The following is a 19,597-nucleotide window of genomic DNA, read 5'->3' as shown; positions in this document are numbered from 1 at the left end:
GCCTCTCGCTGGCGGGACAAAAAGAAGCTATGGCCGGAGCCTTGTCATGGTGCAGGCCCGACTACATCTTCTGTCAAAGATGATGTCGTAGTCAGAGTGCCAGAACCCCCTGCTATTCTCACGGCTAATGTCAATGGTCGTAGCACAAGCTAACAGCTAACTCTAGGCTAACTGATAGCATCAAACTAACGTTCCCAGCCGAGCGCAGCCGGCAGCTAACGTCGTAGCTAAACAGCTAACTGGCTAACAGTTAGCTCAACCCGGCTATCGCTAACCATTAGCTAACGCAGAAGCAAGCTATGCGGCTACCACTGAAAAACTGTACAACATGAGAAAAGCAATACAGGTGCTGACACCAGGCCACACACCGTTAGCTACTAGTACTACAACAGCTAGTCGGCCAGTTTGGCTCCAGAGAGAGAGAGAGAGAGAGATATCCACGGCGGGAATAGAATAGAGTGCATTAAAAACTCACCAAACGTCCAAGAGGATGGAGACAACCGTGTGGAGTTGACGAAGTTCATCTGCCGAACGACCATCCTCTTCATCTTGGCATAACAATGCTGCACGCGCTGTCTCTAGGTTAGCTAACGCTAGTTAGCCTTTAGCTAAGCTAGCTACTAGCCGACATCATCATGGCTATATCCCGACTGAACCACACTTAATATTATAACGTAGCTAAAGCTAACTAGCTGTCCCTGTCTTTAGCCGGGATGGCTAGCCTGACTGAACTGTCTAACATGCAACAACTTTCATCTTCAGTCCATCTGCCGAACGATGTCCTCTTCATCTTGGCTGGCATAACCTAGGCTCCAATGCTGCACGCGCGAAATAGTCAGACGCTAGTGATGGGTCGGTCATGAGCGACTCGTTCATAAGAGCCGATTCATTGCCGTGAGCGTGAGTCGAATCGCTCACGTCTGGCAATGAGTCAGTTCACGCCCCCCCCCCCCCCCCCCCCCCGGCACGCACACAGACACACACAATGAACTCAACAGACGCTACCTTACCTGGCTGTAACCCCTCCCCTCATTGAAACCAATTCAGAGCCTCAGAGCCAGGAACGTGTCTAATGTGAAATATATAAGCATATAAGCAAAACTAGATTTTAGGTCTGTGATGAAAAAGGGCCTCGCGGGAAGGGGGGCCTCGCAAAAAAGAAATTTTAATTAAAAAAAAAAATTAAAAAAAATTTAAAAAATAATAAATAAAAAATATATTTTTTTATATTTATTTTTTTTTGTGCGAGGCCCCCCTTCCCGCAAGGCCCTGTGCGACCGCACTGCTCGCACACCCCCTGAGGCGGCCCTGGCTGTTACCTCAAGTACCGGAGGGGACTTGTGCTATGTATGACTTAGTCCACATTGCAGCCGGCTTGTGGGAGGCAAGAAACAGCGTTCGTGACAGGGGAGGGTTGAATTGGATGATACGAAATTGGGATGGGAGAAAATATAGAAAAATGGGAGAAAAAGTGGATCAAAAAAGAATTATGGCTATGTGTCTAATCTGGCCGTCGCTTATCAATGACTTTTTTGCAGTCAACATTGTCGAAACGGATTGTTTTTTAATCGGTTCATTTCCGTTTTATACCATTTTGAAAAAAACGCTTGTTTCTTGAAACTTCCAGAAGATTTCAGAAGATTCTGTGATAAACGCCCTTTACTGTAATACACAAAACACGTTGTCATTTTTCGGCCTATTTATGAATCGTTCTCAAAAGATTATTCCAATTCCTGATCGCCATTCCAAATATCGATCACGTTTATTTATCCAACGCTGGGTGGTCGAAACACCGATTCCACGCTGTTCTGATGGTCCAGAATGAATCCGATCGTCTCGGGTGACTTGTCTGAGAAGTAAAATGAGGCTAGATTGATGAAATATGAATGGAAATCGCTAATAAAAAAAAACGATTAAAAACGAGATTTCTCATGCGCGGTCAGGTAGCGGAGATTGCGCTCGTCACCAATGCAAGAGGCTGCGGTCTCGACTCCCGGAGTCAGCATTGCCTTGGCTTGGGCTGATCGCTATACTAACTTGTTTGGCTGGGTTAGGGGGAGGGAAGCCGTGGGTGGGAAACTGGCGTTGTGGACAGCGACGCCTACACGTCAGGTCTGGGCGCTTGCTCAGCGGAGGCAGGACTTGAGGAAGGCAGTGTGACCTCCCACGCGTTACACTTCACCAATGAGAGCCCTCGCTGCCAGGTGAAAAGAGAGCCACTGGCTGTCGCCGCATGTGTCGGAGGAAGCGTGCGGATACTTCAGGGTTCCCTTGTACCGACCAGTAGGAGAACATGCGCACAACAACCAGGTAGGGGAGTGGGGGGAATTGGCACAATGACTAAATTGGGACGGGGAAAAAACTAAAATCGGAGAAAGAGAGATACAAAAAAAATATATATAGATTTCTCGTCCGTGGCACTCAACGGTCGGCATGAAATAACGAGAATTCTCGTCCGTGGCACGTTACGGTCTAATATTTTACATCCAGCTCCTCTGGGTGCATAGGTCTCTGGAATGTGGCCAGGGGGTCCGGTGACGAAGCCAGCCAGGAGGCACCCAGGCCAGGCACCCAGAAATACTTTGACCTGATGATGATAATAATAATAATAATAATAATAATAATAATAATAATAATAATAATAATAATAATAATAATAATAATAATAATAGATTGAATTTGTAATGCACTTTTTGTTCGCTGGGATCCCAAAGTGCTACACTACAGGGTTAAAACAGTTAAAAATATATATATATAGTTATTAGTAAAACAAATAAAATATAGAATAAAAATAAGATAAAAATAGAACAGTTAATTAAAAACATAGTATAAACAGAAAATTAAAAAAACAACGCCCGCAGCCAGCACAAGAAAATAAAAAAAATTGTGCAGAGCCGGATGACCTGTGTGACCTAATGTGCATGCATGGCTCTATCAGTCCTCCGGCCACAGGCCAGTGAGAGGAGCAAACCAGATTCATCCTTAGACTATATACGACCAAGCCTGCCTGATCATCTGTTTAGTGGCTCGCTAAATTTGGAACCCACATGGTATAAAAGCATGGTTGTGTCATCATTCTGGAGCCTTGCAGCCCCCATGGAGGGCTGTGGTCTCCAGGACTGTTCCTCGTTCTCCGTGTGTTCCTGTCAATAAATACCATCGATTGACTTCACATTTGCTTCCTGAATCCAAATAACTCAGTTTTATACTATCAATATAGTAAACACATGTGTATTTATTTTCAATAAAAGTTGGTGGTCGTTTTTGGTTACACACTATGAAACCTTTTGTGTTGCACCTCAATTATACTAAGATCTATGGTATGTATGTACATCTGGCCACCACATTAGTAGAACACGTTAATGAGAAAATCTAGTCCTTAGTTTGTAAATGGTTTATTACATGGGTACAAAGCAACTTAACCTGTTGTGTTTTTGGTACATGTGTCCTACGACTCTACGAGTGACACTGTTCCAATTGTTTGAGTATCTCCCATCGGAAGCAACCTTCCTTCCGGTGATAATACTGTTCCGGGTGCTTCACGGATCCAGAACTGAAAACATCTGTACCGGTAGGTGTTGGTGGCCCACCACTAACTTCAAACATAATTTTTCGGCCTCCACTTTGACACATTTTTGAGAATACACTTCCAATCAATGTGTCTAAAGATAACAGCAAACAAAGTGTTGTACTTGAGATGTGGCTGCATTTTGGAATTCTATGGGACCTCCATTGGTTCACACAGGGCAGTGACTGTGCAGATGAACTGGTCAAATATAATTCTACTGGCTTCTATTTTCTACACCATTTCTACCACCCTAAATACGATATGTTCTTAATACTTATATTTTTCTACATTAAAACTCAATTTGAAAAAGTGCATTTTAAATGTAAGACAGGTGTTAGCTTATTTTTACATCTGTATTCCTAATAATGAAATAATTTATGACTAAAGGCTTATTTATTGATGTATTATAAACATAACTTGTGTGACTGGATATCAATACCTCTGTCCATCAATAAATCCCTTTGTCAATGAGGGGACTTCATTCCATATAAGTTAAAGGCTCTATATCAGCAGTTAGCCTGAAAATACAATTGAAGTGGCTCCAACATAGCATTAATAGAATAGAATAGAATAGAAATACTTTTATTATCCCGTGGGAAATTTGACACTGCAAATCGCTCAACATTTAAACATTTAGACAGGACAGGTCACAAATTAGAATAATAACACAAATCAAATCAAGTTGCCTAGGATAAGAGTAGAGTAAAATAGGATAAAATGAAAGAAATAAAATATACAGAAATAAATACAGTAAGAATATACTGAGCATACTGAGCATGGGGTAAACAATTTGGTCAATATAATTATAATTTAAATCTAACTAAATGAAATATGAAATATATATTCCATTACCAAGCAAGCAGCCTTGTGTTATAATGTAGTGTTGACTTTCCTTTCTTAAATGAGGATGTTTGTAATATGACTTATATATGCTAATTGAATTTGACCAGATTTCCTTGAATAGTGGGTATTCCAAGCATTAGGGTCTAAAATCCCTTGCATGTCTTCCTTTTATTTACAAACTGGTAAATGCTTCAGATCAAAACAACAATACACAAAATGTATTTCAATTCTTGTTCTGAACTTATGGTTATTATAAACTACAAAAGCTTGAACCACCAAGGTTACCACAAACACAAAAAAAGATTTGGCTACTTCCCAGTGTTCTCTGCTCCTCGATGGTTTGACCCCTCAGCAACTCAATATATTGCTGACAGCCATAATGCCACAAATGTGGATTCTAGAGGGCAGCTTTATGTGTAACCGGGCAGTGTCTTGTTATTACTGTCCAGAGTCAACCTTGTGTTACTTAGGGCCTCATTGTGACATGTCAACACACATGATGCACGACAGTCCTGTGAAGAACCTGTGAACGTTGCCACCTGTGGGGTATCTTTTAACCCACTGCCCTTTGCTGACAACTCAATTTGGCTGCATTTACAGTTGCAATTCATTATTTATTGGGGATGTATGGTCTTCTGACTAAGACTACAGCTGGTTAGTACTGTCGGAATATGTACTTGTTCTCTTGAGCTGGTATGGTGATAATGACAAACTTCCAGTCACAGTTATTTGTGGGCACAATTCGTATTTGGCTCAGCAGAAATGAATGTCTATATGCTGCAGCGCCAGGCTACTTTTCAAAACCGTGAGTATTCTTTGATCCGGTCACCTTGGGATTGATTAGTTTCCTCTTGTGAAAACTCATCATACCCTGGCCTTTGATGTGTGTAGACATCATCCGCCCAGTGGTGTTACTCCAATTTCAGAGCATATGGGAGAGGGGCAGTAGTGAGGCACTTTGATAAAACCTCAATATCAGGACACTGTACTGCCACAGCAGAGATCTGCGCCACGGTGAGGAGGCAGACCAGCGTACGTCGAGGGCAGCGGATTGGACTGGGTGAATGCAGTCCTCGATAGGAGAAATTGCTGCATACTCTTTTCCACCATTTTTTGGAGATAAGGACACTCAAAGTAACCATCGAGAGAGGGAAGAGGTACCTTGCTAACGCAAATATTTCTCGGGATTTTGCCTGGAGATCATTTTAACACGGGGCGGGGGACACGTTTCAATAACGTTACCAATCTACGGTCAATTGCTATCGCTAGCTGTATTGAATGAATTCATATTTCTCAGTTGGCAAACTATTTCTTCTTTTGAAGGGTCGCATTTTAAAGAGACGGGTTTAAACGGAGTATTCACGGTAAACCTGTGGGTAGGAGTCGACCGTCCACCATGGATAACACTCATACGAAGAGTGTTGAAGAAGTTTACAGTTATTTCTGCGTCAATGAAAGCACAGGACTTGCCTTGGACCAGGTGAAGCGACAGAAGGAGAAATGGGGCCTAAATGGTACGTTAAATGAAACGAGAGTCTAAATATAAGTGTAACACTGCCCGGAGTACTTCCTTTGACCAATTAGCCCATAGTCATAGTGCACAATGTAAGTGGGGTAAATGTCACCACCAACAACATCATCTACCGCTGGCTTGTTCATTGAGGGCTTTGGCTGTGACGTCATGACCCTCGTGGGTTTCCACTTCTCAGTCTTTTTTTCTACAGTAACAAGCCAGTCATCTCTGGAAACATTGTCACATTGTTGAAAGTAAAATCTGAAACACTTTATAGCCGTGTCTCTTCTTCTGCAGTGAGGTATATAGCCTTCAAAGCGCAGCCATTAGGGCTTTACTTCACATTACATGAAATATATAAACTACGACTAGAAAATAATAATCTAGCACAGCATTTATAAATTCTTTTTTTTGGGGGTGGTCTTGAGGGCCAGACCAGAACGTTATGATATTGTTACCTTCAAAGACATTCAAGCCTTGCTTACATTAAAAACGGATAACTTTTATAGTAGATCGTATAGAGACGAGTCTATTTTGAGCAAATGGCGAACCCGGATCAACAACTTTCCAGGGACTGTAAAATCACCCCTGGACCGGAGTTGGAGGAAAGAGTCCTAAGAAAAGATGATATTCTCAGAATATCTGAGAACTAAATGAGTTTGAACTCATCCAGTAGCCATTTCAGGATTAAGACCCCAAAACTATATACCCCCAGCCAGGGCCAGACCAAGTATGTATATATTATCTGTTAGGATCTCTGTTTAACAGTACTGTATTGTATATATTTGCATATCTTTTATGTCACAAATGTAACAGTACTGTATGTCATGTATTGTCATAAATGTCATGATATATATCTGTATGGCCCCCGAAATGTACAACCCCCCCCCCCTCCTAATGTAGCTACAGTTTCCTCCCTCTCGTATGTATATATTTTCTGTTAGGATTTGCTGTTAGGATAACTACTGTATATTTGCATATCTTGTATGTCAAGAAATGTAACTACTGTACCTGTATGTCAGAAATGTCAAGTTATATATCTGTATGTTGCGTATGTCATTAATGTCATTATGAATTGAAAATGGGGGACCCTGATGTAAACGAGACGAAAGTCTTTCTCTGGTCTGCATCCCCTTAACAATTGTGTGTATTGAGCCGTACTGTATTGTACCAATTCTGCAATCTGTTAATAAAGTTTTCAATCAATCAATACCTTTCAAAGCTTCAACTGATTATCTCCTTCCCTTCTCTCCTCTTCCTCTTTATGCTCTTTGGATTGACCCACACAGAGTTACCTGCAGAGGAAGGTAATCACGGATACTCTTAATTTAAATATTTTATGAAGATTTAACAATATGGTGTTATTTAATGATATGATGGATTGTTACTGTGATAACAACAATTTGCTTTTCCACAGGCAAATCTCTATGGGAACTTGTTGTTGAACAGTTTGAAGATTTACTTGTTCGAATTCTTCTGCTGGCCGCATGTATATCTTTTGTAAGTAATGCACTTTAAAAAAAAAAATGTAATCCTGACTGTCATATGTAATTTCCTCTTTCTCTCCCATCTTCCTCATCACTAAGAGATGATGAAAATTGATTAAAAAAGAAAGAAAGAGATGATGATATAATCTAAAGGTCAAGTTAGTGCACTGTACTGCAGACACAAAGCCCCTCATCGCCTGAAACACTTGCCGTTATAAAGCTAGACGGTTGGGATTATCACTGCGCACCAGGTTGAGGAATGGAAAGGGAAGCGTTATGCATGGCGGCATATTGTGTTAGACGTGTGAACAGGGAGGGTGGACGTCTTCATTTTGTACATCTGAGCTGGGGTTACACTCACAGGTTAGGAGGCCAAACAGCTGAGGAAGCCTGCGACTCATCTAAAGGAATGGTGACGACGGCAGTTGCTTGTAATGAGTTGCTATCACCATGTGCCAAGTAAGACATTTGAGTCGTCTTGCAGCGTTGCTGTGTAATGACTTCTCCCCCATACCTCTTCATGGTCACTGCTGTCCTCCCGATAGGGTCTAAGGGGGTCGATATTGAACTGACATGAGGTAATGGCATCGTCGATGGGTTGTACTAGAGGCCCATTCACAGGCTCAGTCGATTGAAAGCGGCAAACTATTTGCTGTGGAATCATGTGTAGGCTACATCCAATATTGATGGCTGTACACTGCCCTACAAAGGCAAAAGGCAGTAACTTCAGTTACTATACAGTACTTTCCTTTTGTAGGGCAGTACTGATATAGTGCCGGGTATTAGTACATACTAGTGGTGGGACTTGATACAATTCATTTATCTAATTAATTCGAGACTTTATAGTTAATTAATCACATTTTAATCGCATATCAATATTTGATTCGAAAAAAAGCAATTTTGTTCATTCAAATACATTTTGGTATACGAGTGAATCAATGAATATACATTATACATATGTTTAAGCAGCAAAATCCTGTATTGGCTACTACACAGACCAACAGATCAATGCAATTTTTTAACAAAGTGCAGCAATTTTAGGAATAATATAATATAGCGCAAAGGACCTTTTGTAAACTCAAGCACTTTCCAGGTAAAAGTAAAACGCAGTACTTTCAAGTACATTCCAGAACAGTTGACCATTGAATTTTTTTTCTTTTCTTTTCTTTTTTCTTTTTTTTTTATCCACTTTTTCTCCCATTTTTCTATATTTTCTCCCATCCCAATTTCGTATCATCCAATTCAACCCTCCCCTGTCACGAACGCTGTTTCTTGCCTCCCACAAGCCGGCTGCAATGTGGACTAAGTCATACATAGCACAAGTCCCCTCCGGTACTTGAGGTAACAGCAGTCGCATCTTTTCACCTGCGCAGCTCGATCTCTCAGTGTCGAGGAGTAACGCGTGGGAGGCTCACGCTGCCCCCGACACTTCCTGATTCTACTGCGCAGGCGCACCAACCGACTTGTAGGAGTCGCTTGTTCACAACGCCCGATCCCCACCCTTCAGTTTCCCTCCCCGTAATACGGCCAATGTGTATTACTGCGGACGACCAGCTAAACTGAAAACAATGTGGAGAGCTGGATTCAAACACGCGAATCCTAGCGTCTCCACACTGGTGGCGAGTGCCTTGCCCACTACACCACCTAGCCGCCTTATTTTCTTTTATTTTTTATGAACAAACCAAACTAAGAAAAAAAGTAATTTGCGATTTATTATACTTTATACTTATAGCACATGCATGAGTCTGGTCTCCTTTGAAAGGTAACATTCTTACACAGTAAAGAAAAATCATCATGCGATTAAATACATAAATATTTTTTACTTTAAATTCTTTCTGTAGTTAATTAATCTAAATGAATGTGATAAAGTCCCAGCCCTAGTACATACACATCTAGAGGGATACAGGTGTAGTGGTAGTCATACACATGTGGAGGGGTGAATGGAATTTCTAGGTTTCAGGAGAAGGGGTCTCCTTTTGTAGAAGGAGGGTTTCTGTGATGTGCTTGTAGGCTGGGAGAGCTGGTATGTAGAACTCAGTGCCCCAGTCAGGTGATAGGAGGTGTTAGTGGCTGCTGTCTATCTGATAGTGGGGACAGGGCACCACTCAAGACCAAATTTGGGCCCTGCCCCTCGGTGGAAAGGCACCAGTCAGACAAATGCACACACCCCACCATATGATTAGATTGGCCCAAAGCAGGCTCTTATGTAACAACACTTCCCCTGGTCTGGTATATAGCAAGCGATTTATTTTAAGGATGAGAGGATGTACAGATGTGTTCTAAAGAGTAACATGGCTTTGGTCCAGTTAGGAAAAAAAGTTAAACACAAGATATTGCCCTGGCTTGACGATTACCATCACTCAAAACGTCTTTCAGTGCTTTTCTTGTTTGCATGATTCTGCTTTGCACTGAGAGAGCACAGTCATAGCGTGCACGCTCTCCTATTTTCAGGTGATTTAGATTTGATTAAATGTATTGTCATTGCGCATGTACAAGTACAGAGTACAACAAAATGAGGTTTGCAATCTAACCAGAGTGCAAATGGATAAAAGGATATGCGGATATTATCTATATGAAGGTATATATTTGATATTCTATCTTGTGCATGCAAGTTAGACGAAGAGCACATTGTGGTCTGGTTGGCTAGAGTAAATGTTTGGACTGTGACACATTCCATTATGTATCTAATGTACGGTATTAGGCCAGCCCTCTGTTGTAAGGTGTTAACATAAGTGTCAAAGAGTTATATTTATAATGCAGTTCGTGCCGTTCGAGGGTTCTTTGGCCAAGCAAGTGTTTTTGTTTTGTGAGTATAATGTGCAAGAAAATTAATCTTATGTACCGGTAATTTCATGTTCCGATTTTCCTAATACAAGAAATTATGATAAATGTGTGGGCTGATGCAAGACAAATTAAAACAAACAAGCTCTGCCTTTTGATATTGTGCTGCTGGCAAACAGACAAGCCTCCAGAGTGTTGGACAGCATGCATATTTCCCACACACTACATTCACTTACAGTACATTTGATTGAGTATTGTGTTTTGGTTACCCGATTTTCATCAGGTATCCAGTCCACTATCCTATGATACCTGCAGTCAATAAAGCTGATAACAAGTGAACACCGTGTACAGGACCTTTGGTATGATACCTACTAGGGATGCACCGATCCGACTTTTTCAGTCTCGATACCAATTCCGATACCTGGGCTTTGGGTATCGGCCGATACAGAGTACTGATCTGATACCCATTATTCAATTATAATATATAAACTGTATGCCTCACTGTGTGGAAGAGACTGGGATCATTATTTTGTGCAAGGCAACATCAGGCTTGACTTTAAACATTACATTCCTAACTTGGTGAAACAAAATGTAACAAATTAACACATAGATATGTACTGAATTGTTATTTATTATATTATAATAATTTTTTTATAACCGATCCAGCTATTTTAGTAATCAGGGCCCATATCAATATCGGTGCATCCCTAATACCTACAGTACTCTCCTCCAATGCACCTATCCAAGACATACAAACAGGTGTGCCGAGATGCACGCTTTATAGTGGTCTAACGAAGCAACCTCACAACGATTAATTTCGATTACGATTCTTCAGGCAATGATTCAATGCATCATGAAATCGCTTCATTTGACCACGTTCGATTCGATTAATTTTCAAAAAAAATTCTATCGGTTAATTCCCCAAATATTTATTAATACACAAATGTGGCTGGGGGAACTGATTCACTCAGCATGAATGGACTAGGTCAATAAAAACAATACAAACACAAGATGGGTAATGTATCTTATGCTGCATGAAATGTCTAGAACACATCATGATATGTTTGCTGTATGTTTTCAGGTCTTGGCCTGGTTTGAAGAGGGAGAAGAAACTATCACAGCCTTCGTGGAGCCTTTTGTGATCCTACTCATTCTTATAGCCAACGCCATTGTTGGTGTGTGGCAGGTGAGAAATGTTGAAATATCTTTTTAATTAATTTTATATTTTCTCCTGAAACTGCAATTACTGTGTTATGGTCCCAGTCACTTTACTTACTTACGCCTGCGACCCCTTCTGGGGCATAGGCCGTCAACAAGTGATCTCCAAGCATCTCTGTCTTGAGCTGTTCTCTCCAGTTGGTTCCAGGTCATCTTCATGGTCTTGGTGTCTGCCTCCAGGTCTCTGCGCCAGGTGTTTCTTGGGCGGCCCCTTTTCCGCTTGCCCTGTGGGTTCCATGTTAGGGCGTGTCTGGTGATGGTACTTGTGGGCTTTCGCAGGGTGTGGCCTATCCAGCGCCATCTGCGTTTCTTAGTTTCTTCTTCTGCGGGCAGCTGGTTTGTTCTCTGCCAGAGTTCGCAGTTGCTGATGGTGTCTGGCCATCGGATGTCGATGATCTTCCGCAGGCAGCTGTTAATTATTATAAATAAAATAAGAAATAACCATTCAGTACATTTATATCTATGTGTTAATTTGTTACATTTAGTTTCACTAAGTTAGGAAAGTAATGTTTTAAGTCAAGCCTGGTGTTGCCTTGTTGCACAGAAGAATGACCCCAGTCTCTTCCACACAGTGACAGTGAGGCATACAGTTTAATTGAATGACTGAAGTTTATTTTCTGTCTTTGTTTACAACAAATCAAAAACACACTTGTGATCCTTTACAATTCTTAAAAACAAAATATATTTTAATAATAATAAAAATAAAAAAGACGTGGATAAAAAAACAAATTTCTTAACTTTTTTGTAAAAAGAAAAATTGGACAATGGGTATCGTATCGGTATTGGCCGATACCCAAACCCAGGTATCGGGACTGAAAAAGTCGGATCGGTTCATCCCTACTGTTAATGAAGACCTGCACTTTCCTGATGGTTGCAGCTGTAGTTCTCCACGTCTCTGCTCCGTATAGTAGGACTGCCTTGATGTTGGTGTTAAAGAATCTGACTTTGGTGTTGGAAGTCAGTTCTTTTGAGCACCAGATGTTCCGTAATTGCACGAATGCTGCACATGCTTTCCTCATTCGTGGTCTTACCCCTGACTTGAGGGTTCAGAAAATGCCACTAAAATAGGCATTATGGGTAGAAAATAATTCCCCAGAAAAAACTACTTGTATCTTAGCTTACACTGGCTTATATACTGGCCATGTCATAATTATCATATTGTGAGTTAACCTCTTAAGCCCTAGCCCTATTTTCCCAAAATCCGCCTAAAAACACATACTTAAGTAAATGGAAGATTGCTCCACTTCTACAAGGTCTATTTTCATGTTCTTGGTGGACATCTATCGATCTCGGGTAATGGATTCCCAGTGTCAGAAATATTGTGTCTCTTACTAGGCGTGAGTAGATTGTAATGAACCAAAGGAGAATATACAATTTATTTTTTCATCTTTGACTGTGAATAACACCATGCTAAAATTGACCAGACATGAACATTTTAGCTCATTCAACACCTTCTTGAGATCACGTGTACACAGAATCTAAGCAAATGAATAAAGTGAAGATGATTAAACGTAAGGTTTTGTAGATACAGTACTGAATTCTGCCATCCGGACACATGCAATTTCAAATATGATTATAGAATATAGAATATCAGGCCTATAAATCACCTTATTATAGCCAAGTCGCACATCTATGGATCGGCCAAATCTCCCCTTTCCAATGGCAGAGTTCAATCTGGATTTGGTATCACCAGGCGTGCATAAAAAAAATCTACTGTAAGTACAGTTACTTGTTTCAGGGGATCAACCAGAACGGTTTGGGCTTATTGCATATATTTTATCTATGTTAAAAGACTGGATTATCTTGGAAATGGACGATGTTTAGCGTGTAATAAACTACAAACTAGAGTGTGTGGAAACAAACTTTTACATGTTGGACTAGAAATAGTGTCTGTCAAATGAGCCATACTATTGTCTCCATAGCTATAATATAGAATATACAATAGTGTCTGTCTGCAAAGATCGTGAAATATCACAAATGGTCATGAAAAGCTGGCGTTAGACAGTGAAGGATGGGGGAAGCTTATGGCACCCAATGTGTTAAGAGGTTAAACATTTTTTTTACCACAATATCTTTTGTCAAATTGCCCAATGAAGCTGCCTCGCAACATTTGTGCCTGAGGACTTAAAAAACATCTCCTTCCCTGGGCAGAATAACCATCAGACGGAGATAAAAATACCTGTCTGTCTCTCTTCTCACTGCTGCTTGGCAGACATTTTAAGATCCACACTCCACACCATCTCCTCTGGAGAGGAGAGCACGAGACGGGCCACAGAAAGTGGGTCTAGAATGTGGGTCATTGACAACATTTGAGAAAGCGAAGTCATTTCCCTGTGACACCAAATTCCAATTTTAGCCACCCCCGATTTCTGTTTCATTGTTCAAACACATGGACTCAAAAGTATTGCACTGAAACAATCTTGATCTGAATGTGTTAAAAGTTTATTTCCAAAACCCTATCGGCATCTAAACTGCTGGGAAAGTACTGGTCTGTCAGTTATTGGCCTACTTTGCAGACCTTACTGTCATTTGTGGTTACACCCTATAAACCGCTACTTGGCTTGTACAAACAACAAGCTGCTGTTTTCTTTCATGTGGTTACATTGTTTCTTTGTATAAATAAATAAATAAATATGTGTGTCCTAGTGATGTCACGATACTGGAATTTCGAACTTCGATACGATACCTTGAAAAGTATCGATATTCGATACCATTTTCGATACCATGGGGAAAAAGGTTCAATCTTAAAAAGTAAAAAAAAAAAAAAAAATACATATATATATATATATATATATTTCTTTTTATAAATGTTGCTTTTGTTGCTGGTTGATTCTCCTCAGCTTCTCTCTGGTACTATAAGAGAAGATAAATATAACACTTTTAAAACCCTTTGTTTATCTTTAGATCACACATATAAAAATAACGAAATGATATAATCTTAGAAATTAAGTAAAGTTAATAGTACTGCGTGTTAAGCATAACAGATTGATTGATTGCAAATTGTATTAACAGATTGCAGAATGGGTACAATACAGTACAGCTCAATACACACAATTGTTAACACTTTGGCTGCCATGGGTTAAATTCATTATCAACCGTAGGTTGCCGGCTCTATTTGTCTATAGAGAAAGTCCCCTTCTTTGCAGGGCTATAACTTTTTAAATTCTATTGCTACATTGCCATTATTAGGGCCCATTCAAAGTCCTATATGTATTGTTCATTGTGTAGCAACGTTAAACTTTTTCATTCACATATTCATAGTAAAGTATGGTCTAATGTATAAGTATGTTTTCATCTCTTTCTGCAGCTTTCTCCAGAACGTGATCTATAGCCCCAAATACATTATATTGATGATGCAATACAGTTTTATGGCAATCAGCGCGATATAAAAAATTCCAACTAGACGTACTTCTAGAAGTTACTACACGTCATCTGATGTTGACCGGATGGGCTAGGGGGCGTTTATAATTCCGTGGGCAGCGTTATACCAATCATCTAATGTGGGTCAAATGTTGATAATAGCAGTTAGTATCGAAGACGGTAACTTTACACGCTATAACTCACCCCAGTCTCTGCGCGCCGTTGGGCGATCATCGTAGAGTAGAAATTTTATCATTATGGGATGTAGATTTACCCGGTCCATCTCCAGCTTGTATAATGGTATATACGTCCAAATCATGTTTATCGAGTTATTGGCAATCGATCGCTATGTAGTGTGACGAGCCAGAGTCCTGGGACATGTACCGAGTGCCCGGAAGTAATACGGCCGTCCAGCACAACCTCTACGGCACTTCCTGTTAAGCGATTGCGCCGATCGGCCACCAGATGGCGCTCCTGAACCGCCAGAGAGCTCAGTGGGTCCTCCTGGTGGATCTCAGGCCAGCGGAGGGGACATATGAATCCGATCCCAGATTTTTGAAATATTGATATTAAAGACGCTGTAAAGCGTCTTCGGCAACTTGAGCATGGCCGGGAATGACGTGTTTAAGCGTTTCCCGGCACCCAAAGTGTTAAGGGGATGCAGACCAGAGAAAGACTTTTGTCTTGTTTACATCAGGGTCCCCCATTTTCAATTATCATAACATAATGAATTTTTTTTTATTTATTTATTTTTTATCATTTAATTTATTACCTTTTTTTTCAACTGCAAAGTAAAACTTTGTCAACATGTTTTATCTAATAAAATAAAGTTCAGTCTGTTCATCTCACTTCAATCATTTTTATTGCAGAACATGGTATTTTCTCAAGCAGACAGATGTAAATATACTGTAATCTGTGTTGCATGTATACCTGACAAACTGAACTGTTTGTATTACCGTAGTCATATTCCAACTTAACTGAATGCACGTGTGTGTGTGGACTACTGTACTATTACAGGTATTGAAATGAACAATGCAACTTCCTTATACAAAAAGAAAATATTATAAAAAAAAATATATGAATAATTAAATATCGATATTGTGGGAAATTAGTATTGAAACCGTTTTAAATATTCAGAATCGATATGTATCGAAAAATCGATATTTTTGACAACACTAGTGTGTCCAAACCAGTATTTCTGTTTACTGTGAAATGGTACAAATGGAGAGAAGAGAGGGGTCCTTTTGGGATTGAATAATTTGGAGTGTACTGTACCGTATGTGGTTCCATAGATCTGATTGTCCTTTCATCTGTGCATCTCTGGTTAAATGATCATGGCATCATTCAGATTTATGGTGCTATAAAGACTCGCTGCACATTTTTGTAATTTGAAACAAGGACTCTGACTGTAGACTCTAAATGGGTACAATTACATGGAATAAGTGCAAAAAGGCATTTAAGGAGGCTCTCCCATAAAGAACAGGAAATTATGTTGTTGTCCATCCCTGTTTCAATTGGCTCATGGACTCTTTGTAATGATGAAACGGGCGAGTGAGGGACTTTAGAACGAAGTGTTCTCTTGCAAACTGATAAACACTTGGCATGTGTGTTCGCATGTGCATGCAGGTACTGTGTGCGTTCATATTTAACCGGCCCAGTGAACATGGATGACCCGTGAAGCAGCTCCATGTGATGCAGAGTTGTTGTCTTTTTCAGCCAGTTAAGAGAAGATCTTGACTGGCTGACGCATTCAGTCTGGCCAAGGCATTGACATCCATTCATTAGTTTATGTAACATTATTAATCGGTATGCTTCCAAACAACTCCGTTATAGCATCAACCTCCATCATTTTCGTCCTCACCAGGAACGTAATGCAGAGGACGCCATCGAAGCCCTTAAAGAATATGAGCCAGAGATGGGTAAGGTGTACCGCCAGGACAGGAAAACCGTCCAGAGAATCAAGGCCAAGGACATCGTACCTGGAGACATAGTGGAAGTTGCTGGTAACGAAACTCGTCCATTTCTCTCTCAACTCTGTATTCAGTTGAGCTTTGTTATGCTTTTATATTGGCAAAAGATTGTCTCTGTTTAAGACACGTTTCCATGTGTATATTTTGTAATGATGAACATTGTAGCAGTGGAGAAGAGGGTTATCCATTAAAGGTCCTGTGTCTTATAAATGGCCTTTTCCAGTGTTTAGCATTGTTTTATAGCAATGGGGGTTAGTATCAATGGGTCTGTTTCTCTAATTACCATTTTGGCGGATTGCTCTAATTCAGTTGAGACAATCTCCTCCCCCAGTGAATTAGGTCATTCTGATTTGACTCGCAATGCGACGTAGCAAGGAGCTGATTGAGCTGATTGTGATCTGATTAGCTCTGTGGTTGGACCCAATGCCGGCTCTGTGGTTGTAGTCACCGCCCACAATCAACAATTCGCTCAACAACAGAGCGAGTGGAATTACTTCCTCAAACAGAGGGTGCCGACAGACAACAGAGAACGAGAGAGAGGGAGAGAGAGAGAGAGGGACCGCGCGCAGGAGTTTGTGTAAATGTGTGTGCGCGCGGTGATGGTTCTTCTCCCCGCAGTCGGGGGCACTCGCATATCACTGTCAAAATATCTTTGCGCATGCTCCCACGCACACGCCCATATTCCGATCCGTGCAATAATATTCACAGGGGTATATATTGCCATTTGAAACAAGTTACCAATGCATTGTCCCGTGGGATTATGCCCCCCGCGGCGAAATTAATTAGTATCCCCCTCAATCTTTCTATCTCTCTCTGTCTGCCAGTCGCAGACTGTGGGTGACTGTCACTCAATGCGCTTATGGGCGGAGCCCAGCCCAAAAACGGCTTGAAATCATGAAGTGGAAAAATGCTGCTTTAGAGGGGCGGCTAGGTGGCGCAGTGGGCAAGGCGCTCCCCACCAATGCAGGAGATGCTGGGTTCGAGCCCAGCTCTCGGCGTTGCTACCAGCTTGGCTGGTCGTTCATACTAATACAATTGGCAGTATTAGGGGGTGGGAAGCTGGTGGGTGGGGATCGGATGTTGTGGACAGCGACTCCTACAGGTCGGTTGGTGCGCCTGCGCAGTAGAATCAGGAAGCGACGAGGGCGGCGTGTACCTCCCACGCAGACCCTCGCCGCTGAGAGATTGCGCTGTGCAGGTGAAAAGATGCGACGGCTGCCTCCTCGAGTACCGGAGGGGACACGTGATGCAAGGCTTCGTCCACATTGCAGCCGGCTTGTGGGAGGCATGGCCTAACAACGTTCGAGACAGGGGAGGGTAGAATTGGACAATACGAAATTGGGGACGGGAGAAAAATAGAAAAATAAGGAGAAAAAGTAGATAAAAAAAAAAGAAAAATGCTGCTTTAGAGTAATTGATTAGAAATAGAAAACAATGCATTTTTTTTTTACTTTACAGATGGCAGTTGAGACTCACAGGAATTGTGTAAAGTTGCCCAAATAGTGAAAGGAATAGCAATGCATGTCCCCTTTAAACACACAGCACTATTTAACTGGAAACAAATACTGCTAAGTCAAGCTTACACAGTTTTTTCACTACAATAGAAGACTAATTACTGTGCGGCTAGGTGGTGCAGTGGGCAAGGCGCTCACCACCAATGCAGGGGACGCTGGGTTTGAGCCCAGCTCTCCGCATTGCTATCAGCTTGGCTGGTCGTTCATACTAATACAATTGGCAGTATTAGGGGGTGGGAAGCTGATGGGTTGGGATCGGATGTTGTGGACAGCGACTCCTACAGGTCGGTTGCTGCGCCTGCGCAGCAGAATCAGGAAGCGACGGGGGCAGCGTGCCCTCCAAACGCAGACCCCCGACGCTGAGAGATCGCGCTGTGCAGGTGAAAAGATGCGACTGCTGCTTCCTCGAGTACCGGAGGGGACACGTGATGTAAGGCTTAGTCCACATTGCAGCCGGCTTGTGGGAGGCATGGCCTAACAGCGTTCGAGACAGGGGAGGGTAGAATTGGACGATACGAAATTGGGATGGGAGAAAAATAGAAAAATGGGAGAAAAAGTAGATAAAAAAAAAAGAAGACTAATTACTCAAATATATATATTATTTATTTCCCCTTTCTGTATTTTGATGGTTATTTAGCCTTAGAGCACTCTTGAAAAAACAGGGCAAACTGGTATGCAGGGAAAACTGATATGCATAGCTTGGGTCTCTGGTAATTGTCTCACAAGCATCATGTTCCATGTTTATTTGTCAATTCACTGGGGGAAAAAAAGAAAGTGTTTCAGTCTTTAATTAGGATACTTTTAATTGTGACAACATTTTGTTGATGCTTTTATTACCAAGAGAAGAACCAAAGCATGTCTTTCAGTTTCAAATGGTTCTTTGACTAACGTTAATCTCAGGCAAAATAACCTCCTGAATATCGCATGAAAAAATCATGTTTGAATTTAATTCGCAATTTAGTGTTTAATGAATATGCTACCAAGAAATATTTTCTTTTTTCTATACGTGTACGTGTCGTTTCCCCCTTTTGTGTGGTAAAATAACTCCCTCAAAGCTCTTGTGCTTTGATAGGATGGCCTTGGGTTGCTAGTACTTAGTACTAGCCACTCAGGTAAATGCTATCTATAACCCAGCATGTCGGAGGCGTGGCCAGCCAATGTGTTAAATTTAGCACAAGCACCGTTTGAGTTCCCCTCTCCCAGTACTCACAGTATGAGAGTGGAATATTTTGAGATGTTCCTATTAACCCCATGTCTCAAAGGGCTGGACACTAGCGGTGCTCATCATGTCTGTGAGGGATAGGGAGAGGGGATTCTGCTGCCCAGCACAGAATTGTGTGTAT

The 19,597-nt window shown here is 41.3% G+C and overlaps 1 protein-coding gene across 2 annotated transcripts in view; it reads left to right on the top strand.

Moving 5' to 3' along the window:
• The first annotated feature begins 5,432 nt into the window (after positions 1–5,432).
• The window catches only part of LOC311244928 (sarcoplasmic/endoplasmic reticulum calcium ATPase 2-like), a 66,746-nt gene continuing 52,581 nt past the window's right edge, over positions 5,433–19,597 (top strand). Inside the window, exons 1-6 of one of the 2 annotated variants that reach the window (XM_084334631.1) lie at positions 5,433–5,568; positions 5,735–5,925; positions 7,214–7,231; positions 7,342–7,424; positions 11,274–11,378; positions 16,635–16,773. In XM_084334631.1, coding sequence (XP_084190757.1) covers positions 5,808–5,925; positions 7,214–7,231; positions 7,342–7,424; positions 11,274–11,378; positions 16,635–16,773 — 463 coding nt within the window. In that variant the 5' untranslated portion in view covers positions 5,433–5,568; positions 5,735–5,807. Of the gene's footprint in view, positions 5,926–7,213; positions 7,232–7,341; positions 7,425–11,273; positions 11,379–16,634; positions 16,774–19,597 lie in introns of both variants that reach the window. The other variant, XM_084334630.1, reaches the window with a different exon arrangement.

Source organism: Notolepis coatsorum (genome assembly GCF_963971535.1).
Source record: "Notolepis coatsorum genome assembly, chromosome: 1".
NCBI lineage: Eukaryota > Metazoa > Chordata > Actinopteri > Aulopiformes > Paralepididae > Notolepis > Notolepis coatsorum.
Note: the sequence above shows the minus strand (reverse complement) of the source record. Positions and strands in the feature narration are given on the sequence as shown.